This window comes from Narcine bancroftii, chromosome 2 (assembly GCF_036971445.1).
Source record: "Narcine bancroftii isolate sNarBan1 chromosome 2, sNarBan1.hap1, whole genome shotgun sequence".
Classification (NCBI taxonomy): Eukaryota; Metazoa; Chordata; class Chondrichthyes; order Torpediniformes; family Narcinidae; genus Narcine; species Narcine bancroftii.
Window position 1 is genome coordinate 281,949,559 of NC_091470.1, and position 24,910 is coordinate 281,974,468.

Here is a 24,910-nt window from a genome sequence, read left to right on the forward strand (position 1 = left end):
AGAAGGTTTTCAAAGCTTGCAATGGGATATAGGCCAATTAGAAGAGTTTTTAAAAGATGGCAGATGGAGTTTAATACTGATAAATGTGAGGTCCCTCATTTTGGTAGGACTATTCAGCAAAGGTCATGAATGTTAAATGGTGGACAATTGAAGAGAGCAGTAGAACTAAGAGATTTAAGAATTCTGCTACATAATACTCTGAAAATGGAGACACGTGTAGATAGGGTGGTGAAGAAAGCTTTTGGTATATTGGCCTTCATAAATCAGAGTAGTGAATACAGGAGTAGGGATGTCATGTTGAAGTTGTATAGGGCATTAGTGAGGCCAAATTTGGAATATTGTGTGGAGTTTTGGTCGCCAAATTATAGGGAGGATATAAACAGAAAAGAGAGAGTGCAAAGGAGATTTACAAGAACGTTGCCTGGGTTTCAGGGTTTGAGTTACAGGGAAAGGTTGAGCAGGCTAGGACTTTATTCCCTGAAGCGTGGAAGTTTTGGAGGGGCTGGGTGGGGAGTGGTGGGTGGTGGTGATTTGATAGAGGAATTCAAAATTGAGGGGGACAGATAGAGTCAATGTGGACAGTCTTTTTCCATTGAGAGAGGGGAGATTCAAACAAGAGGACATGGATTGAGATTTTTCTCCTTTTTGACTTATTTTTTTATTGTGTCATTTTAATGACTATGTGATTTTTGTTGCATTTCCAGATTTGAATATGCCTTTCCTGACCTGAAATGCAGGAATACAGTTAATTTCTTTGCTTGAACTTTTTCTCTGGATTATTTTTTGATAAATTATCATCAATTATGAAATTAAAATGATGTAAAAATAAAAATTGCATACTTTCTGTTAAAACATTTTAAATGTTCAGATTAATTATAATCATCAAGATTAAGTAAAATAAAAATCCTTAAGTTTTTGCTCAAAGTGGGCAACCCTATAAGAATGCATGGGGCATGTTACACATGCCAGTCATCACTGGTGTACAGGGCTACATCCAGTCCCTCAGCTCAGCACATTTGTGCTCCACCCCACGGCCCAGTATGGCAATAGGATATGTTGGCATCTTACCTGTGGCTTGTTCCTGACTTCTGTGATGCAATGTAAAGTAAAGGAAATCAGGTTCTTGACCACTGTTTTCCTCTGTTCAGCATCCTGAACAGTCAGCTGGTCAGAGGTGTTGAAGTTGACTTTTGTGCTGGGCATCAGAAAGGAATGAGAACTATTGGCACATCATTGAACAGCTTTGTTTAAATGTTTTTTTTTAATCCAAAATTTCAATGAAAGTTTCTTGTCCTCTTTTATAATAGTACTTCTGGCAAAACTGCTCCAATGGCTTATAGAAAGGGGTGGCTTTACATTTTCCACTGTGACTTGATGTAGGGTTTGAAAGTGTTAACATCACCAGGTCTATTTTCTCATGAGGAAATTGCACTGATTTTTGATGTAGGGCTTGAAGAGTGAGTTACACCAATGGTATATGTGAACCTGGTGGTACTGGGTGCTGAAATCTCCATCCTCCACCACTGAGAGTCCTCACTTCAGAATATTCAATGGAAATTTGATGACTAAACTGCCTTTTGAATTGGAGTGATTTATACCGTCACCAGAGAAGGGCCATCACTGTGCACTTAAATTTATTTTCAGGGAAAAGAAGCTTTGGAAATATTTGAAAATTACTCAGGAGGGTTGAAACTAATATTCAGTGATGCATTATGTAAGACAAACTGGTTTGCTGATGGTTGGAAGCATTATCTTAGCCTAAAGTGCAGAGCAAACCTGCTGATAATTGTCCTGCTTGAGTTGGAATGCTGACTCAAGAAACCTGCCATGCCACAATGAGAACAAAGTGCTACACACAAGCAACAGTACTCTATTAATAGAAAATGGCAAACTCAATGCATACCCTGCGTTATTTTTTTTGGAGGAGAGGCAAAGCTGCCACTTTCCTCATTTTGATATGTTTGGACACCTATTTGTGAACTCAAGCATATTAATATATTCACTGTATGTGTACATACATTGGAAAATGACTTTCTGTAAACACGAAATACTTGTGGATTTCTTGTGACAATATTTACAGTAATTTGCCAGCACCATTGTTTCATAACATTCTTTAAGTTGTATTGCCAACGGTGATTATTATGGTCATGGACTTCCTGTAATCAAATAAGTATATACCTACTAAAAATAGGTTGAATTGAGTAAAATAAATTTTGCCATAGACTGCCACACATTCTGGAACTAGCAGTCACAAACTGCATTTAACATAAACTATAGAGAAATGGTGGCAGGTAAATAATAGTGATGCAGAAACTCAGCTTTGGTCACCATTGATAAGTGCACAAACATGTCAGCTCTCAATGATATCGATAATGAGAGTATTATCGTACACTGAATATACAGATACACTGAAATTCTTGCTTGCTGCAGCTACTCCCATGTAAAATCCACTCATAAATTATAAGTATAAATTACTATGAGAGGAAAACTAGATGATTTACTTAAAAGGTTAGGTAAATATTCAGTTGCAATAATTTAAAAATGTGATATTACAATAGCACAGACAGACTTTGATGGTTCTGAGATAGTATTAGGGTTATAGTAGTATGGGAGATCTTATTTAAGTATATAGGGAGGTTCCAGAGCCTGAGAGCTTTTGGATAAAGATAGTTCTGCAACCCAAAGATGCTGGACTTCAGGCTTCTGCACCTTCTGCCTGAAGATGCAGCAAGAAGAGAGTGTGATCAGGGTGCCTTCTTGAGGCAGTGCCTCTCATAGATGTTTTCAGCAGATGGGAGGTCAGTGACAATGATGGACTTGGCTAGGTTTATCAGTTTCTGTGCCGTTCTGTGTTCCTGAGCATTTGAGTTTCCAACACATGGAGTCTAATCATCCAGGGATTTCCCCAAACAGAAGCATTGGATGAACAATGAAATCTGGTACCTGCTGAGAACCAGATCACAGGCATTTAAGTCCAGAGATCCAGAACAGGAGCAGGTATGACCTACAAAAAACAATATTCAAAGAGAAGTAGAGATTGTGGATGAAAATGGAAACAACAAAGGACACCTGACAGCTGTGGCAGGGCCTAAATGACATAATGAGCTACAAAACCTAATCTGGTTCAGTAAATGGCAAAGCTTCACTCACAGAGGAACTCAATGCTTTCTATGCCTGATTTTACCAGAGTAACAGGGAAGAACAACCTCTACGCACCCCCATGTATCCTGATGATCCCATCCTGTCCATATTAGAGGATGATGTGCAGGCTGCCTTCAGGAGAGTGAATCTGAGGAAAGCATCTGGTCTGGATGGAGTACATGGCTGAGTATTAAAAATCTGTGCTGACTAACGTCAGTGTATTCACGGATATCTTCAACATCATACACTAGCAGGGTATGGTACACACCTGTTTCAAATAAGTGTCAATCATACCAGTGCCCAAGAAGAGTGTAGTAATCTGCCTTCATGACTGTTGACCAGTAGCACTTACAATAATGGTGATGAAGTGTTTTGAAAGGTTGATGTTGAGCATATCAGCTCCAGTTTGAGCAGTGATATGGATCCCTCTGGTTCACCGATCATAGCAACAGGTCTATGGTGGATGCCATCTCATTGACTCTACACAAAGGCCAAGAACACCTGGACAGTAAATGCATTCATTAGGATGTCCTTTATTGACTACAAGCTGATCAGCAAACTCCAATTCTCTCTGTATTAGACAGATAAAATTGTAGTGCGTCAAAAGAACCAAAGACTTGTTGATCCAAACCAAGGCTTTTATTAACTAAAAGACTGGACCATATCACAAGTAGGTCGACCAGTCCAGAATAACCTGGTCTGGCTAGGAGCAATCCTTTAAGACCTGCCAGTAGGTGTGGCTACACTCTCAGCCAATCACAGTCATCCTACACTACAATCTGTACATATACACATTGGTGATAGAATCAACAGTGTTTGTTTACATTTTATTATCTGTTTACAGTTCTTCATTTGCTTACATGTGTACATTTTTCGCACTACCAATAAGTGGTAATTCTGCCTCTCCTGCGAGAAAAAGAATCTCAGGGTTGTATGTGATGTCATGTATTTACTCTGACAATAAATCTGAAATTTAGTGTGAGGAGGTGAGTCCAACCTTCTTGGGCACTAATGATAAATACTCTGATATTCATCACTGGTGACCAAAGGGAAGTCTTCCAAATGTTTGATCCAACCAGTATCTTACTATGTACAAAGGTTGCCAAATTTCTAGCAACCTGACACTGTTTGCACTTCAGAATTGCTCCAACAAATTGCTTTTAGAGATTGTGAAAGGTGTTTTATAAATGCTTGTAATTTTTCTTCCCTTTTATTTTGTCAGTAAATTGATGACAGCATGATGTAATAAGAGCAAGGCTGCTACATCATACAGTGAAGACAGCGTCTCACACTGATTAAAATAGGGGTTATTCGATGTTAATCTGAAACATTCACATCTTTTGGATCAAGCTATGATCTGATCAGGATTGGATCATTTTCCCATGAAAGCAACAAATCTGTGTGTTTTTAATGTTATTTCAGTTTCCATAAGATTATTGATTTAATTCTTTTTTTTAAAGTCAGGATGCAAAGTAAAATGTTAATCTTTACCCCAGATTAGGTTTACATGACATCAGAGGTGGTTTTGGCAAGGCTAAACCTTCTCAGAATAATTTTCAAAACTAAATCATTGTTTAGTGATCTTCTCAGTTGAACTGGGAGAAATGTGGTTCTGGGACTGAGCAAGATGAGTAGACTTTTTTTTCTGAGCTACATTGGAGTTCACCAGAAAATAAATATATTATTAATTCATATTATCTATAAAACAGTTATCTGAAAAATTCAAAATTTTCACTCCCATTTTCTGTCAGCTTCTCCTCATGCACCCATCCCCACCATCTTACTCTCACTTTCCTGATGTGAAGCTCCCTCTCGTGCATCCATCTCTACCACCTTGTTTGATCTTGTATTTGTATGTGTGAGTTCTTAGACAACTCATGGATGAAGGAAAAGGTTCTTTAAAGTTGTTGTAAGAAGCCCATGAGGCATGCCATGAGGCTGCAAGCCTCCATTATAGGTCTTGCATACTGCAGTCTCCTGCTCTGGGCCAGTCCCTTGCTGGCAGCCAAGTCTAATCAAGCAGGAACTATAATCAAGATCTTGCTAGTGGCCATGCAAACATGATCACTATCATTACATCTCCCTTCCTTAAAATAAAAAGTACTTACTTTTAACCAACATGTTTTTTGTATAACTTTGTAATTTTAACTTTAACACCAGGAATTTGTATTTTCATTAGTATCAAGATTGTTCACATTTTTAAAACTTGTGTGTGTTCATATTTACATTCACTAAAACATGAAGAGCGAATAAGATAGCACTACATCATTCTATAACGGGAGTCTTTAAATTTGCACAATAAGTCTCTTGGGTGGATTCACATGTCTTGATGATCTCCTGATTTATTATCCTTGAACTTGAATTGTTGCCTCGGATGACGTCTTCTCAGATGTGCATTCAGGTTGTTCAATAGTATCCGTCTTTCAATCTACTGTGGCTGGTCCCATTTGAAGATCTCAATGATTTCTTCACAGAACAGCACCTTCATCTGTCTGAATGGTGTATGATCTTGGTTGGTCTTCACTATGGACAGTTCCCTTTTGAGTCCATAAGTTTGTTTTGTCTTTTAGCCTTACTTGGTCAACAGTGTTGAGTTATGGTAAGTTTTTTGTTCCTCTGTTAAAGTAATACTTTTGCTTTTCTTTCTGTTGTTCTTTGAATTTCCTCACATTTTCCCCCTCTTTTGTTTTTAGGAGGTTTTCCTGAATGGGTAGATTTGATCTTAGCCTATGTCCCATAAGGAGCTGCGCTGGTGACATATCACATTCGAGTGGCGTTGTGCGGTACACTAGCATGCTCTGGTAGAAGTCCGTTCCACTGTCTTTTGCCTTGTTCATCAGTCTTTTTCACTGTTTGTACCGATTTTTCCACTAGACCATTGGACTGTGGAAAATGCAGACGTGACATGGTGTGTACAGTGTCCCACTCTTTGGCAAACTGTCGGAACTTTGAATTGCAAAACTGGGGTCCATTGTCTGTGAAGACCTCACTTGCTATGGCATGTCTGGAGAATATGGCTTTCATACCTGTTATTACAGCATCTGTAATAGTGATGTTCAGTTTACACATCTCTGGATACAGGGAGTAATAGTCTGTGACTACAAGATAGTCCTTCCCTTGACATTCAAATAGGTCAGCACCTACCTTCTGGTAAAGTTTGTATAGTGCTGGATGTGGCTTTAATGGTTTTCCAGGACTGGTTGCTTCATATTTCTGGCATAGTGTACAGTTTGAGACTTCATTTGTTATATCATTGTTGATTCTTGGCCAGTACATCACCTCTCGTGCTCTTTTCTTACACTTTTTGATTCCCAGATATCCTCCATGGATCCTTTTTAGCATCTCTTTTCTCAGACTCTTTGGGATAAGGATTTTATTTCCTTTGTAGATGATGCCTTCAACCATTGATAGTTCTGCCCGACACCTGCAACGTCTGCTTTATGTTGGGCCATCCATCCAAGATGTTTTTTTTTTCCTCAGTTGTTTGTGTTTCATCTTTGTTTGTATCTGACTTTGAGCTCCATTTTTTCATCTGATATTGGCAGTGCACTTGTGATCATGTCTTCGAAGGCATTCATATCTTCATCCAATTTGGTGTTTGTGGGCTCTCTCGTGTCAACAGCTCTAGACAACGTGTCTGCTGTGTACTTTAGCTTACCCAGAGTGTACACTACATTCAGTGTATAGTGTTGCAGCCTAATCATTCTTTGTATTTTAAGTGGACATTCATTTAATGGCTTTTGGAACAATGCAATCAAGGCCTTATGGTCAGTTTCTACACTGATTGCTTGTCCTGACACAAACTGATGAAATCTTTCACAGGTGTATGTGACACTGAGCAGCTCCTTTTTAATTTGAGTGTATCGCGTCTCCGTGTCTTTCATTGAGTGTGATGCTCATGTGTGTACACATGTAAAAAAATCTGTGCCTCTCAAATGTCACGTTATGTTTAGGTATGCAGTATGCCTCAAACTGTTCCATTATTTTTTTCAGTTTCATTTTGTCTCCTTCAGCAGCAAATGTGAAGTTATTGTAAACCTCCAGGACTTCATTACCCACAACATGTAAGGAAACTGACACTTTCACTTTATCACTTTTCCTGTCAGCTCCGACTGCCACTAAATAAAATCCAAAATGTTGTTTGAATCTGTTCCAATTTTCAGCCACATTACCTGTCAGCTGAAGTTTCGCTGGTGGATCTAATCCTTCCATTTTTCACTTTGTTAGCTTCTGATCAGTTGCTGACTTTAGATTTTTTTTCCCCCTTTTAAAGCATTTCCGTTTAATTTCATTCATTCCACTTCTGACACCATGTTTCATCTTGTATTCATGTGTGAGTTCAGACAACTCATGGATGAAGGAAAAGGTTCTTTACTTTAAAGTTGTTGTAAACAGCACCATGAGGCATGCTATGAGGCTGCAAGCCTCCATTACAGATCTTGCATACTGCAGTCCAGACCCCTGCTGGCAGCCAAGTCTAATCAAACAGAAGCTATAATAAAGGCCTTGCTAGTGGCTATGCAAGCATGATCACTATCATTATATACCTTACTCTCACTCTCCTGATGTGAACCTTCTCCCTATGCAACCATCTCCACCACCTTGCCCTCACTCTCCTGATGTACAGCCAGTCATCATATTTTTGCAGAAGAACTTTACCGAGCCCATGATGTGATGTGTCTGATTATATATTGATGGGTCTCGCTGGGTTGTAAACCCTCAGACCTGATTCCTCTGTGAGAAGTTTCTTTAGTTCCCTCCATGACTTTTCGTGGTCATGATCCCACTCCCATTCAATGTTCTTTTCTGTTCGTCTTCTCAATGGAGACATCTTTTCTGAGAGGTTGCATATAAATTTACCCACGTAGTTGACCATTTCATTAAACCTCTGTACGTCCTTTTTGCATTTATGGCCTGGGCTTGTTCCCAATGGCAGTCACCTTTCTGGGATCTGGTCTGATGCCCTCACTGCCAAATAATATTTCCTACAGATGTTAGTTCTGTCACTCTGAGCTGGCATTTCATTCTATTCATCTTCAGGTTTGCTTTCCTTGTTGCTTCCAGCACTTTCCTTAGTCTCTCATCATGCTCCATTCTCATACTATGATGTTATCCATTGAGGTATCAGCTCTGTCCAGGTGATCATAGACCATATGGATAGTTTTGTGATACATTTCAGGAGCTGTGGCAATTCCGAATGGTAACAAATGGACTATTGAACGTCCACAGTCGTGAATTTGGTTCATCAAATTTTAACTGCCAAAATCCTGATAATCTATCTCACTTGCTGAAAAACTTTGCATTTGCAAACTGACATAATTCCTTCAATCATCGGAAACTTAGTGTTCTCTCTTTATTGCTCTGTTTAGGTCTCTTGGATCCAAGTAAGTTCTAAGCTTTCCATTATTTTTGTCCACAACGACCTAATGAACTCACCCACTATATTGGCTCATCTATCTCTGAATCATGTTCAGGGTTTCCATCCTGTCCAACTCTGCCTTTAGTTGCTTTTGAAGTGCAAATGGAACTTTTCTGCTTGGATGTATTATCGGTGGCACGTTTATCCACTTTGATCGTGTGTTCTTCTGGAAGACAGCCTAGACCCTGAAATAGGTAATTGTATTTTTTCATGAGTTCATCATGGACTGTCTCTCCTTTGCTTTCCACAATGAGGACTCTTTTTACCAGGTTCAGTTTCTCACAGGCTGTTAAACCTTGTATGGCCTGTTCATCCTTTGGTACCACGATGAATGCTAGCATGTGCTCTTTGTCCTTGTGTTTCACTTTGACCGTGCATGCATTCTCCTTACACTGGTATATTGGTACCTGAATATCCTGTCACCTTCACTTTTGTTCCATACATCTTTGGTCTGGTTCTAATCTTAAAATCAATCTCTGATATTACATTAATTTGTGCCCCAGTATCCAATTTAACTGAAATGTATATGTCATTCACTTTTAATCTCAATATCCGATCTCTGTTTTCTTTCTTGTTTTCAGTCACAACATCAACATAGAGTTCCTCTATCTCTCTTTCATCTACTGCATGAACCTTGCTTTGTTGCACTTGGTTCCTACAGCAATGGGAATAATGGTTTCTTTTGTTGCACATGTAGCATTTTTTACCATATGCTGGATACTTTTTAGTTAAGTGTTGTGTACCACATCGATTATCCCTTTCATTTTTGTTCGCTAGCCACACCTCTTCCACTTTGGCATGCTTTTTGTTAAATGGTTTGTGTCCGTTCTTGCTCACTGCATCCACGTTGCAGCTAGTTTTACTTATCAGCTCTTTTGCTTGCAATTTTACAGTGTGCTCTGGCTTTTTCCAGGTCTAGATTTTGCTCTCTTAGCATCTTTCCCTTAGACTATTATCTGGAATACCACATGTCTGTCTTTTATCTGCGAGTCGGTCAGTCCACCAAATTCACATATCACTGTTTCTCAATTCAGTCATAATTGATCAATACATCTGTTTTCTGTACACATGTAAAAAATCTGTGCCTCTCAAATGTCACGTTATGTTTAGGTATGCAGTATGCCTCAAACTGTTCCATTATTTTTTTCAGTTTCATTTTGTCTCCTTCAGCAGCAAATGTGAAGTTATTGTAAACCTCCAGGGCTTCATTACTCACAACATGTAAGGAAACTGACACTTTCACTTTATCACTTTTCCTGTCAGCTCCGACTGCCACTAAATAAAATCCAAAATGTTGTTTGAATCTGTTCCAATTTTCAGCCACATTACCTGTCAGCTGAAGTTTCGCTGGTGGATCTAATCCTTCCATTTTTCACTTTGTTAGCTTCTGATCAGTGGCTGACTTTAGATTTTTTTTCCCCCTTTTAAAGCATTTCCGTTTAATTTCATTCATTCCACTTCTGACACCATGTTTCATCTTGTATTCATGTGTGAGTTCAGACAACTCATGGATGAAGGAAAAGGTTCTTTACTTTAAAGTTGTTGTAAACAGCACCATGAGGCATGCTATGAGGCTGCAAGCCTCCATTACAGATCTTGCATACTGCAGTCCAGACCCCTGCTGGCAGCCAAGTCTAATCAAACAGAAGCTATAATAAAGGCCTTGCTAGTGGCTATGCAAGCATGATCACTTTCATTATATACCTTACTCTCACTCTCCTGATGTGAACCTTCTCCCTATGCAACCATCTCCACCACCTTGCCCTCACTCTCCTGATGTACAGCTTTTTTAAATTTTGAATCAATCACAGCATACCATTCAGGACCTAGCAGTGCCACATGTAGGCAGCAGAGGCTGTCAACACCCTGTTTGGACACTGGGGACCACTATCTTGCATGCTGCCATCTTCTTCTGCAGTGATGTGCAATGACACGACTCTAGCTTCCATCATCCTCCAACAGGACAGTCCGCACCAACTTGCCAGGTCGATTATGGACATCGAGGTAGAAGGCCATGTGACGAGTTGCTTGTTTGATAGCTGGAGGAAGGACACAATGCGGCGCCTCTCCATCACTGTCGGTGAGCCAGAATGACTCCTTGGCATCTAAGTTGTATACAGTGACTTCAGCATATCACCAACTACCCATCCGCCCAGAGGACTGCCAGTATACAGTGTTTGAGGCAGATAGCCACTTCTACCACTTCCTGTGGGTTCCCTTTGGCATCACAAACGGCATCTCGATCTTCCAGCAGGAGATGGACCGGATGGTGGATCAGTACGAGTTGCGGACCACTTTCCCATAACTCGATAATGTCACCATCTGCAGCCAAGACCTGCAGGACCATGATGCCAATCTCCAGAGATTTTTCGAGACAGCCATGCTCCTTAATTTGACTTATTACAAGGTCAAGTGCGTGTTCCACACAACTTGCCTGGCCATCCTTGGCTGTGTTATGGAGGATGGAGTAATTGACTCAGACCCAGACCACATGCGACCACTCTTGGAGCTTCCCCTTCCACACAGCCTCCAGGCCCTGGGTTTTTCTCCTATTATGCTCAGTGGGTCCCCAATTATGAGGACAAGGCATGCCCTCTTATCAAATCTATATCCCTCCCTCTGCAGGTCCCTGAGATTCAACACTCCTCGGTCAAAAAAGAGGCCCAAGCCATTATCGAGGCAGTGTAGCAATGGAGCCATTACCTGGCCAGTAAGAGATTCACTTTGCTGATCGATCAATGCGCAGTCACGTTCATGTTCAACAATCAGCAGCAGGGCAAAATCAAAAAAATATTGCGGTGGAGAATAGAATTATCCACCTTTAACTATGAATCCTGTACCAGCCAGACAAACTTAACGAGCCACCAGATGCCCTGTACCACGGGACATGCCCAGATCGACCGACTGCAAAACCTTCATAATTATCTCTGTCACCCCAGAGTCATCAGGTTTTTTTCACCTTGTTAAAGCACCCAACCTGCTATACTCCGTTAACGAGATTAGGACCAGAACAAAGAACTGCCAGATCTGTGCTGAGTGGAAGCCACACTCCTATCGGCCAGACAGGGCGCAACCTATTTAAGCCCCTTACCTCTTTGAGGGACTCAGTGTTGACTTTAAAGGACCCCTGCCCTCCACTAACCATAACATATACTTCCTTAACATCATCGACAAATACTCCCATTTTCCATTTGCCATCCCCTGCTCAGACATGACAGTCACCAAGGCTCTGTGCAGCCTCTTCACTCTATTTGGCTTCCCCACAGTGACTGGGGTCCTTCCTTTATGAATGATGAGCTGTGCCAGTACCTGTTGGCCAGAGGAATTGCAGCAAGCAGGACCACTAGTTACAACTCCTGGAGTAATGGACAAGTGGAGAGGGAAAATGCTGCAGTCTGGAAGGCCGTTCCCCAGTCTCCTGCTGGCAGGAGGTTCTCCCTGAGGTCCTCCACTCTACCAGGTCTAGGGACCACACTACTGGCATGGCTGACATCCCCAGGGTCTGTCCTGCTCTGGATGCATGTGAGAAACTCTAAGTCTGACCCATTGGTCGAAAGGGTCCACCTCCTCCATGCCAACCCCCAGTATGCCTAAGTGGCATTTCTGAATGGACACAAGGTCACTGTTTCCATCAGGGACAGCTTCCTCAGTGGCCCTGGAGACTGCTGCTAATCACCCCACACCCTCCTCACCATTGAACGCACATGATGCATCCAACCTCTGGTATCCTGCCTCTGGCAAGCGAGGATATGCCAGGCATGGTGCCCACCCACCAGCACAATACTGATGAGTACAATCAGGCACCCGAGACCATCCAGGATCCCACTGCTGCACCCCACAGCCACAATCAGTTCTACGATGGTCCCAGCAAATGACCAGACTAGACTGCTTGGTAGGCTGAACTTAGGACTTTCAAATTGTAAACTTGTAAGTTCCACTTCACTCCATGGGACTTTTTTTTAATAATTAAAAAAGAGGTGAATATGGTAAACTATTAATATGTAATTGCCTGGTCAAGCACTCCTATTGGCCAGTTTTACCTGTGGCCCCTCCCCTCAGGCTCTCATATAAAGATAACTGTTCCACAGCCCCCTGCAACTCAGTACAGGACAACAGAACTGTAGGGATATGCTATGTTCTCAAGTGAATTAAAACCTACTGGTTTCTCTAATCTCCTGAGTGATTGGTGCATCAAACTTTGAAATAAAATATTTAAAAAAAAGTAAAAACCAAATCAGATTTAAAAATGCCAGAGAATTGGAGCTATAAGAAGGAAGGTCAGTTAGGTGGTTACTACTTCAAAAATATCCTTCATTTTTCCCTTTTCTTTTCTGTTCCAAACCTGAGGGTCTAATTTCTTCATATTTTATCCAAGCAGTGACTGTTTTTGTGGGAACCAGCACTTGCATGTTGCCATGCTGATCAAGCTCAGAGGACGTTACAGTGATCCACAATCCATCTGAGAGTTGGCAGCTTTTTCAGGCTCAGCAAAGAATGGGAACAACAGGGGTTTCCTCCCCTCAGTGGTCAGTGCAGCTATGGATTGATGTACTTCTGAGTCGTGCCCCTACCAGATTTCAAATAATCTTTCACCCGAGGCCTGAGAGGATACCTGGTCGAAGTGCTTTATTCAAAGTGCTTCGAAATGATTAAGTTCCTGTCACTGTTTTCTGAAGAGAAGGAGCACTCAGGGTACTGCACTATAGAGTAATGAACCATATTGGCAAAACACGGATCAAGGAGCAGGTAAAACAGTTGAATGATAGACAGCCAAGATTTGATTGAATGATGGAGTGGACTCTAGTAGTTTAAAGGCCTATTCTTCTTTCTAGTACCCTGGTGCCCATATTATCTGCTAGCTAAGCCATTAAGATGTGCCTCACTGATACCCATTGAAGAACAGATTTGTATAAAATGATTTATATGTCTGTTAGTGTTTTCTGAAGAGAGTCAGTGTTCAGGAGAATAAAGCAATGAACAGACTGAACATTTTACAGTTCACAGAACTCCATTCTTTATTATCACAGCTTGCACACAATGACATACATGAAAATACCACTAATGAAGATTAGAATAAGCAGGCAGCATCCTTCTAGGTAATAACTTTAACAGCTGGAACAAATTTGTAGATCTTGGGTGCTCAGTGGCCGTACTTGGCACAATTCCCCCTTTCCTCAAAAAGACCAGTACAAAGCCCTGCTCATAGATTCAGGGGATTTGAACAAAGAGAAAAACAGACTATGTTTTTTGAGAGTGAAAGGTCAAGGCCAGTGTGAGTTGTGGAAAATAGAACTGAGAGTTCTGGGAGGACGTTGACTCAAAAGTCACTAGCACCATTGACTATCTGACCTTGATATTCTCAGGCTTTCTCCCTCTATATACTGATGAGTACAGAGCTTCCAAAACGCTGATCTAGCAATGTCAAATCAGTGGAAGGAGACAACATAAAGGATGTGAAGCAGGATGCAGTAAGGTTTGAAACTGCTTCATAATGCATACTCAGATCATCAACAAGAAAGTTGGTAATTACAAAACAAGACCCAAGTTGTGTTTCCACATCAAGCAAATCCTTTTGCAAATTGATTGGTTCACATTTTTCTTTGTATAATTTTAAACTAAAATTTTGATTATAGTAATTGATTTATTAACTTCCTTAAACCATGTCTCATGATTCCCATATTAATGTATCACTATCCAGAATATGTGGGCAGAAGGCTTGATTCAGGATGGTGAAATGCATCAGGCTGTAGCTTTCAGCCGGAAATTTCTTCCCGAAGTTCCTTGTTCCTGCGGACCTCTGTGGCATGCCTCTCCTGTGAGCAAAATGAAATGCATTTGAAAAAGTTATTACTTATTTCCTATGAAGAAATCATCTGAAGCAAAGAATGAATGAATAAAGCAATTCCAATTAACAATTTCAGCATATTCAAGTCTTGTGGAAATATCGGTTCACATTAATGATTTCATTCATGATGTTGTCAGTTTAGAACTGATGGTAGGTCACAACATTCTTCTTCACTCTATCACAACATGGCTCCATGATTAATCTCAATTCAATGTGCAAAACTAAATGATCGGTGATGCTGGAAATCCAAAATAACATGGAAATAGTTGGAATATTCAGCTAATCTGAGCAGTTTGAGTGGAAAGAGAAATATTTCAAGCCAATAACATGAAACTCTTGGTGTCATTTACGTCACATGCTCTGGTGAATAACGTTGATAAAAGGAGAATATTGAAAATGTTTTGAAGAATTTATCAGGTTTAATCTCCGCAAATACAATATACTTTTGCTGCCCATCAAGGTGAAGACATACATCTACAAGTAGTGTTTTATGATGAATTTATCTTACTTCATTAAGAGGCAGAATCAGCTTATTTCAGAGACTAACATCCTTGATCCCAACTGAGTAATACAGCAATAGAATGCAGGCAGTGTTAGCAGGACCCACCATTCATTATCTTTTCAGTTTATATACATATCCAACAATCATCTGTTCCTCATTGAAGCCATTGCATTAAATCAAATGTGCCTTTGAATTTAATACAGAATGTAAAGAAAAGGGATGTATTATCACTACAAGGTTTGGCCACTTTCTGGTCACTTCATGCCTTCCACTTTCAAGGACAAGATTTGTTTTTAGGAAGGTTTGTGCCTTGTGGGTTTTTTCCCCCCCTCCCCTATGAAAGGGCCTCCCCAAGTGCATAAAGAGATCTGATGGTCTATGGTCATAATGTAAAGGATATACTTTGCGTTTTTTTTAAAAAGTGACAATTGCCTATTGAAATATGGGTTGAATTGGATTAAATCATTCATAAATGAAAAATAATTTTCTTTGCATCATCGAAATCTTTTGGCCAATTCAGTCTATGCATTTCTTCTCTGGAGTCTATTCAGTCACACATGCCTCTGGTTTTTCTGCTGGCTCACCTGCTGTAAGAGTGATTTACTGTAGCCAATTAATTGAATAACAACTCTCACTTGCACACTCGCTTTGCTATGATTCCATAGCAAAATCCCTGCAGATTTCTCTCTTCTAATTCCCCCTGAATAGTTTACACAACTAAGGTTTTATGAATTAATAGCAGTTAATTTATGGCTGTGTGGTTCATATTTGCATTTAATTATTCCCCGGATTGGCCTGCTTCTTCTAATTGATTGTTTAATCTAACTCGCTTAACAAAATATTGGGAAATATTTCAGAGTCCAATTATTTTGAAAATTGATATCTGTGACATGGCTAAAATACTGTTGTATTATAGACCAGCTCAGTGTTTCACATGATCATTCCCCAGAGGCTGGTGAAGAAGCTGTCCTCGATGGGACTCAACATCCCTCTCTGTAACTGGATCCTAGACTTCCTAATGGAATGACCACAGTCTGTCCAAGTCGGTAGTAGAATATCGAGCATCGACATGCTGAGCACAGATGCACCTCAGGGGTGTGTCCTCACCCCATTTATGTTCACTTTTACTGACCCATGACTGCATCGGCAGATCCAGCACCAATAGGGTCATCAAGTTTGCAGATGACACAGCAGCAGTTGGCTTCATCAGCAACAATGAGTCACACTACAGAGAAGAGGTGGAAAATCTCATGAAATGGTAGGAGATTAACCACCCGAGTTTTGACATTGACAAGGAGGAGATGATCGTGGACTTCAGGAGGACCAGGAACGACCACCCCCCACTACACATCAACAACTCTGTAATAGATAGAATGGAAAGCACCAAGATGCTTGGAGTTCACTTAACTAGTGACTTATTGTGGACACTCAACATCTCCTCACTTGTCATGAAAGTGCAGCAGTGACTACACTTCTTGAGAAGACTGAAGCAGGCAAGGCTACTAGCCATCATTATGCCGATCTTCTTTAGAAGCTCTATCGAGAGCGTCCTGGCCGACTGCATCACTCTATGGTATGATTGCTGAAGAAAATTGGATGGGAGGACAATCCACAGGACCACAAGTGGCAAAGAGGATCAATGGAATCATCCTACTCCACCATCGACATGTTCTACTGGTATCATCCTCTGAGAGGGGTGCACAAAATTATTGAGGATCCTTTCTACCCTGCACACAGCAGATTTCAGCTGCTCTTGTCAGGGAAGAGATACAGGAGTACCATAGCCAGCACGACCAGGCTGAGCAACAGCTTCTTCCCATGGGCAGTAAGAATGCTGAATGCCTAAAGGAAATGCTCACTCTAAACATCTGAGACTTTCATGTGTACAAAACAATATTCATTTATGCATTTTTATAAATGTAATACTTATCCTGCATGAATATTGTGTGTATGTCTGCATGTTTTTGCACAGAGGACCAGAGAACGCTGTTTCGTCAGATTAGAACATAGAACACTTCAGCACAGTACAGGTCCGTCAGGCCTCAATATTGTGCCGACCCATATTTCTTAAAAAAGTACTAAGCCCTCCTTACCCCATAGCCCTCTATTTTTTTTTATTCCATCCATGTGCCTGTTTAGGAGTCTCTTAAATGCCCCAAATGTTTTCATCCTCCACCACCATCACAAATCTATGTGCAAAAAAAACTTCCCCCTGATGCCTCCCCTAAACCTCTCTCCCTTCACTTTGTACTCATGTCCACTGGTGCTTGCTATTCCTACCCTGGGAAACAGGTGCTGGCTGTCCACCCTATCTATGTCATTCATAATCTTGTAGACCTCCAAGTCTTCTCTCATCCTTCTGCGGTTCAAAGAAAAAAAGTCCCAGCTCTGCTAACCTTGCCTCATAAGATGTACTTTCCAATTCAGGCAACATCCTGGTAGATCTCCTCTGTAGTCTCTCCATAGCTTCCACATCCTCTCTACTCTTGAACTCAATCCCCCTATTAATGAAGCCCAGCATTCCATAAACCTTCTTCACTATCTTATAAACCTGTGGGGTGACCTTGAGGGATGTATGGATTTGGACATCAAAGTCCCCCTGTTCATCCACGCTCTGAAGTAACTGACCATTAACCCTATTCTCAGCCTTCTGGTTTGTCCTTCCAAAATGTATCCCCTCACACTTATCTGGATTGAACTCCATCTACCACTTTCTTCCCCAACTCAGCATCCTGTCTAAATCCTTTTGTAACCTTCAATAGCCTTCAGCTCCATTCACAACTCCTCCAACCTTTGTGCCATCCACAAACTTATTGACCCATCCTTCCACTTCTTCACCCAAGTCATTTATAAAAATCACAAACACCAGAGGTCCTAGAACAGAACTTTGAGGTATTCCACTAGTCACTGACCTCCACTGACTAGCCACTTTTTTTTATCCACACAGCCAAGGTCCATGGATCCCTTCCCTCAAGACTTTGAGTCTCTCATAGGAGAGCCTTGTGAAATGCCTTACTAAAATCCACGTAGACACATTTACTGCCCTACCCTCATCAATTTCTTTTGTTACTTACTCAAAACCCTCAATTAGGCTCATGAGGCACACCTTCCCTTCACAAAGCCATCCTGACTATCCTTGAGTAGACTGTACTTCTCCTAATGCTCATAGATCCTGTTCTTAAGAATCTTCTCCAATAGTTTGCTCACCACTGATTAGTCCATAATTCCCAGGATTTTTCCTATTACCTTTTTTTAATTTTAAACAAGGGGACTACATTTGCCATTCTCTAATCCTCCAGCATCTCCCCTGCAATCACTTCTCACAGCAGCCTGGGATAGAGCGCGTCCACCTCCGGGTACTTATCAATATTAATGCTTTTAAGAAAATCCAGCACTTTCTCTTCCTTAATCTTCACATCGTCCAGCACACAAGCCTGTTCTATTTCAATCTCACCCTGATCAATGTCCTTTTCTCTTGTGAATACTGAAGCAAACTATTTATTTAGGACCTCCCCAACCTCCGCTGCCTCCAGGGACATGCTGCCTCCTTTAGCAGCCCCACCTTCATTCTCATCATCCTTCTACTGTTCACATATGCATAGAATGCTTTGGGATTCTCCTTAATCCTACATGCCAAGGCCTTCTCGTGCCCCCTTAAAGCTCTCCCAATTCTTTTCTTAAGCTCCTTCCTGGCTACCATGAGCCTAGTATATGATCCCTTCTTCCTCTTCACCAGCTGCCTTACCTGCTTCATCTACCATGGTTACCTTTTCCTACCATCTTTTTCTTGATCCAGTGGGATAAACCTATCCTGAACCCAGCACAAGTGGTCCCTAAACTTCCTCTACATTAGTTCTCTGCTTTCACCCTTGAACATCTGTTTCCTGCTTCATCCCATCATAACTAGCCCTTCCCCAATTAATCACTTTCCCATTTCTTCTGCTTTTATAGCAATGCTAAAGCACAGGGAGTTATGGTCACTCTCACTAGAATGCTCCCGCATCGAGCTATCTGCCACCTGACCAGGTTTATAACGTAGAATTAGATCCAGTATGGCTTCTCCTCTCATCGGCTGGTCCATCTACTGTGTCAGGAACTTTTTTTGGATGCGCCTGACAAATTCAGCCCCATCTATCCCTCTTGCAGTAAGAAGTTGCCAGCTGATATTAGGGAAGGTGAAATCACCCATAACTACAACCCTGTATGTCCTGCATCTTTCCAAAATCTGCCTGCTTATCTGGTCCTTGGTGTCAAGTGGGCTATTTGGGAGTCTATAGACAATTCCCAGCACAGTGATAACTCCCTTCATATTTCTGATTTCCACCCACACCGCCTCAATGTACATGCCTTTACATTGTCTCCCTTTCTATAGCGGTGATACTATCCCTGACCAGAAATGTTACTTCCTCCCCCTCCCCTGCTTCATCTCCCATCCTATTCCTTTTAAATCCTGGTACCTGCATGAGCCAATCCTGCCCTTCCTCCTGCCAAGTCTCTGTAACGGCCACAACATCATAGTTCTATGTACTGATCTATGCTCTAAGTTCATCCCCTTTATTCTTAATACTCCTAGCATTGAAATAGCCTCATTTTAAACCTCTGCCTGGCTACATTTATGTTTTGTCCCCTGCCTGTCCTTCCTCACAAATTCAGAGCATCATGCTTTTGTCCTTCTGCCTTATTCTCTGTACTCACATTTTGGTTTCCACTAGAGTTCCCTCTAAGCTGGGTATGCGCACAAATGGTCTAAGTGCACATGCTCAAGAGCAGTTAATGAGCGTACATTTGCACACATGTGAGCACATGGAATGTTTGAGCACACGCACAGCTTAGAGGGAACATTGGTTCCCACCCCCTGCTAAACTAGTTTAAAGCCTCCCCAACAGCTCTAGCAAAACCTGGATATTGGTCCCTTTCCAGTTCAGATGCAGCCTGTCCTTTTGGTACACTTCAGATCTTTGCTAGAAGAGATCCCAATGAACCACAAATCTGAACCCCTGTATCAACTCTTCAGGCACGTATTCATTTTCCAGCTTCCTATCTCTGTGTGACACAGGCAACAATCCCACGATTACTCCCCTTGTGGTCCAGCTTTTCAGCTCCTTATCCAACTCCCTATATTCATCGCCACTTCATTCTATGCATTGGTCCCCACTTGGACCAGAACATCCAGGTGCACAGCCTCCCCCTCCAGGATGCTGTGAACTCAATCAGAGATGTCCCTGACCCTGGCACCTGGGAGGCAACATACTATTGATCTCATTCATAGAACCTCCTATCAATTCATCTAGCCAATGAGTCCCCAGTTGCCATAGCTCTCCTCTTCTCCCCGCTTCCCTTCTGAGCCAAGGAGCCAGCCTCTGCCAGAAATGTAACCACCTCAACTTGTCCCTGGTAGATTGTCTTCCCCCCAAGCAGTATCTAAAACAGTATACATTGTTGTGGGAAACAGCCACAGGAGTGCTCTGCAATGTCTACTTATTCCCCTTCCTTCTCCGAACAGTCACCTGCCTCCTGACTTTAGGGTGTGAATGTCTCCCTAAAGTTCCTCTCTATCACTACCTCTGCCTGTCGAATGATCCAGAGTTCATACAGCTGCTGCTCCTGGGAGACTGAGTTAAGGAACTAGAGCTGGAGGTGTAGTCATCAGGGATAATTGTGCTGTCCAAGATATCCCATATCCTGCAATCGGAGAATTCTACTACCATAGCCATTTACTCTTCCTAAGTTAAATACAAACAACTTATCTGGCCTTACCTCACTAGAATCAAGCTCATCCTCAGCCTCTGCTTGCTGAAGCCTCGTGAGCCAAAGCCTTTAAGTCCCACTCCTACACTGGGCCACTTACACACTGTTGTACAATCAGATGACAATAAACCTGAAAACTTAATAGCTAATAGAGACAGGTATGGGACAGATAGCCCCTCTTTCTATTAATGTCTTAATCTATGGTTGATTTATTACCAACCATGTACCTGCCTTTTTTCCAAAAACCCTTAAAATTATAAATGATCAAAAATCAAATTGTCTTAGGGATAAAATTGACAATCGCCTGGCACTAACCTCCATGAGCAAAAATAAATCCACATTACCAGTGTGAGCAGTAGAGCATCTGACATAATTGAGATTTATTTTCAGACATTGCACCATTGACCTATATTCCCCAAGCAGTTGCAAATTTTTTGCTATTTACCTTATAAACTTTTGTAAACTTCCATCAAATCAGCACTTATTGTAAGCTTTTAAATTCTGGGCAAAGCAACAGGTGGTTTGTAATTTCTCCTTGCAATGCAACTCTGGTTCCAACTTTTACATTGCATTCCAGCAAGACCAATATGTTGTTCTCAAGGTGTGATGTCTGGAACTGCTCACAATTCTCCAGGTCTTATTTAGCCCATGAGTGGCTGTGGCATAACTTGAATTCCCTTCAATATCTGTCATTTCTTATTGCTCTCAAACAGATTAAGACCACTATTCTATTAAATTGCAGTGTTAGATCTTTTTGTATCAGCAAATTTTAAAATGTGCTTTATTATTCGGTACGGATGGTGGATAATTGTTGCTCTAATCTGACCCTTGTAAGAGCTCAGCATTCTTTACCTTTCTCGTTCCTCAGCATTGGGAAGGAGGAAGTGGCTGCAGCATTTTTTTTTGGCTGAACCAGTCATTGACTCCTTGGGGTGTGGGATTTTCGATCTTACTCCCATGCCTCGCTTTCATGAAATAGTTCACATTTTCATTAAAAATGGAGAGAATGATATCACAGTAGATATCCCTAAGTGGAAAAAATACCATTTAAATGAGGTCCTGCTTTCTTTAGGACAGATGGTCTTCTGTCTAAAGATAAACATAGTTACCATAGGACCACAAGATGGAGGAGCAAAAAATAGGCTATTCATCCCATTGAATCTGCTCCACCATTTAATCGCGAACTGTTGCATTTTTCCACTTAGCCCCACTGCTTGGCTTCCTCCCCATAACTGTTCATAATCTGGCTAATTATGGGTGGGAATTTTGCTTCTCCATCAACATGGTTCACATCCATGAAAATGGTGGCAAAGGTGGGGGGAAATTAAATTTGACTCCTAAACACTAAACCAGTGAGTTGTTCTTCTTGGCCAATGTTCTCCACTTTTGAAAAGGTACAGCGGGCTGCACTGAGGTAACCTGGTGGTCATAGGTCAGAGGTATAGCAGCATTCACTTTGTGTGAGAGACTGATTTAATAATGTCCACAATCTTATGAAGCTATGGTGCCTTCGCTTATGAAATATTGCACCATTGTTCAAAGAGTGGGAAGCATGTTAAAACTGTCAAAACATATTTCAGAATATATATGAAGACAGAGATTTAACAGGAAGACAAAGATTTGGGATACACTGGCAATGTTTTTCAACTTCACCACTGAAAGGCTGACAATGCCTTCTCTCCACTGAGCCGATGGAACTAATGAGAGAAAGTGCGGACATAGATGGCAATATCAAATGTTTTTTTTAAAATTTACCCTCTCGCGGAGACGTTCCATAAGAGCAGCTAAGTGAGCTTCGCGATTTTCCTTGTTCAATTCCATCTTTATGATCAGTTTTTCCTCTGCAGTCTTGCTGAAAATATTGTTCTCATCCATGGCCTTTTGCAAGACCTCTCGCTCATGCTCTCTCTTTTCTGCAAGCTGCTTCAGAATCTGGGCCTCCTGAGACTGCAATTAAAAGATATGAAACTTTCATATATACTGTATGTATTACGTGTACATGTGTGTGGTGGGGATAGGTGTGTACAAGCACACAATATGTTAGAAATTATCCTGAAAAATAATTTACACTTGTTTTTAATTTTCTTTTAAATGATCAAATGATTTTCTGTATATTTCACTGAATCATATATTATGTTTTTCATGATGGAAGTTTCATTGCAGAGCTGAGAAAATCAGTGTTAATAATTAGGGAAAAATTGTGTCATAGAAGCACGGTTAGATTTATCAACGTTGGTACAGAAGGCAAATTACAGGTTAAAAAGGAAAATGATAGAGGAGCATGTGAAGAAATACATCTCTAATTTACCTTATATTAAACTCATTTAAAATCTTTTTCACCAAAGGAAACTATATAATCATTTTACAAAGAAAATACAACAAGATATTAAAAATGTATCCAAATGCAGTATTTCATTACAGAAAGCCGCTGTCTTCATCTAACGATTCTATGTGAAAAAGGAAAATGTCAAGGACCTAGTTGATAAAATCAAAATACAATGCAATGATAAAAGGATAATGCTACAATAAATGCAAGGAAATTATTAAGCTAACATCAAGGGGAAATATTTAAACGGGACAGAATGAGTGGAAATCTAATTAGGCTGTAACACTGCAATCAGTGTGGTGAATATAGTGAATTTTTAAATCAAACAAAATCAAGGAATGTGAAGATCGTTAACTTCCAAGGCAACAAAATAGGAATATCATGGGAGCATTAACAGTAAGAATGCAGCCAAGATAAAAATGGGATTGTTAAAAGGGGGAAGTAGGTTTCTGTATTGTGGCGTTGTGGAGTTTGTGTTGAAGAGTGGAAGATTAACAGAATCACTGTACCAAATAAATATTTGCAATGAACTTCATCAACTGTAACTTCAGGAAATGAAATAAACCTCATTAAATAAGTCAGTTTCCTACAAATAAATACATTGGAAAATGATAAAGCAATTTTAACTTTAGTTATTGGAAAACTGCTGAGGTAGAAGCTACTCCTGTTCAGCAGATGGTTAACACTTAAGCAGTCAAAATGAAATGTATCTAAAACTTTAGCAATTTATAATAATAGAACCAAACATGTAGTCTTGCAGTCCATAATTGTTTTGCATTAATATTGTTATATATGATTCATCTAATCATGAATCCATAACAATATATCAGACAGTTTGAAATAATATTCAATATCATGGGAAAATAATGATCTGCTGCACACTGTATGTTAGAGTGAGAAATACTGCACCCTAATAATATAGTAGCAATGCGTTTGTATGCTTACCAACAATCTATGATACCCCAACAATGAAGACGCTGTTTACATCCGGTACCGCACGGATGGCAGTCTCTTCAATCTGAGGCGCCTGCAAGCTCACACCAAGACACAAGAGAAACTTGTCTGTGAACTACTCTTTGCAGACGATGCCGCTTTAGTTGCCCATTCAGAGCCAGCTCTTCAGCGCTTGACGTCCTGCTTTGCGGAAACTGCCAAAATGTTTGGCCTGGAAGTCAGCCTGAAGAAAACTGAGGTCCTCCATCAGCCAGCTCCCCACCATGACTACCAGCCCCCCCACATCTCCATCGGGCACACAAAACTCAAAACGGTCAACCAGTTTACCTATCTCGGCTGCACCATTACATCAGATGCAAGGATCGACAATGAGATAGACAACAGACTCGCCAAGGCAAATAGCGCCTTTGGAAGACTACACAAAAGAGTCTGGAAAAACAACCAACTGAAAAACCTCACAAAGATAAGCGTATACAGAGCCGTTGTCATACCCACACTCCTGTTCGGCTCCGAATCATGGGTCCTCTACCGGCACCACCTACGGCTCCTAGAACGCTTCCACCAGCGTTGTCTCCGCTCCATCCTCAACATCCATTGGAGCGCTTACATCCCTAACGTCGAAGTACTCGAGATGGCAGAGGTCGACAGCATCGAGTCCACGCGGCTGAAGATCCAGCTGCGCTGGATGGGTCACGTCTCCAGAATGGAAGACCATCGCCTTCCCAAGATCGTGTTATATGGCGAGCTTTCCACTGGCCACCGTGACAGAGGTGCACCAAAGAAAAGGTACAAGGACTGCCTAAAGAAATCTCTTGGTGCCTGCCACATTGACCACCGCCAGTGGGCTGATAACGCCTCAAACCGTGCATCTTGGCGCCTCACAGTTTGGCGGGCAGCAACCTCCTTTGAAGAAGACCGCAGAGCCCACCTCACTGACAAAAGGCAAAGGAGGAAAAACCCAACACCCAACCCCAA

General features: G+C 41.2%; 1 protein-coding gene across 1 annotated transcript in view; it reads right to left on the minus strand.

Moving 5' to 3' along the window:
* Positions 1–13,571: 13,571 nt before the first annotated feature.
* Positions 13,572–24,910, minus strand: part of stmn2b (stathmin 2b) — a 33,625-nt gene continuing 22,286 nt past the window's right edge. Inside the window, exons 4-5 of the mRNA XM_069915410.1 lie at positions 22,411–22,602; positions 13,572–14,373 (exon numbers count right to left, since the gene is read on the minus strand). Of these exons, the coding sequence (XP_069771511.1) occupies positions 14,314–14,373; positions 22,411–22,602 (252 nt within the window). The 3' untranslated portion in view covers positions 13,572–14,313. The remainder of the gene's footprint in view (positions 14,374–22,410; positions 22,603–24,910) is intronic.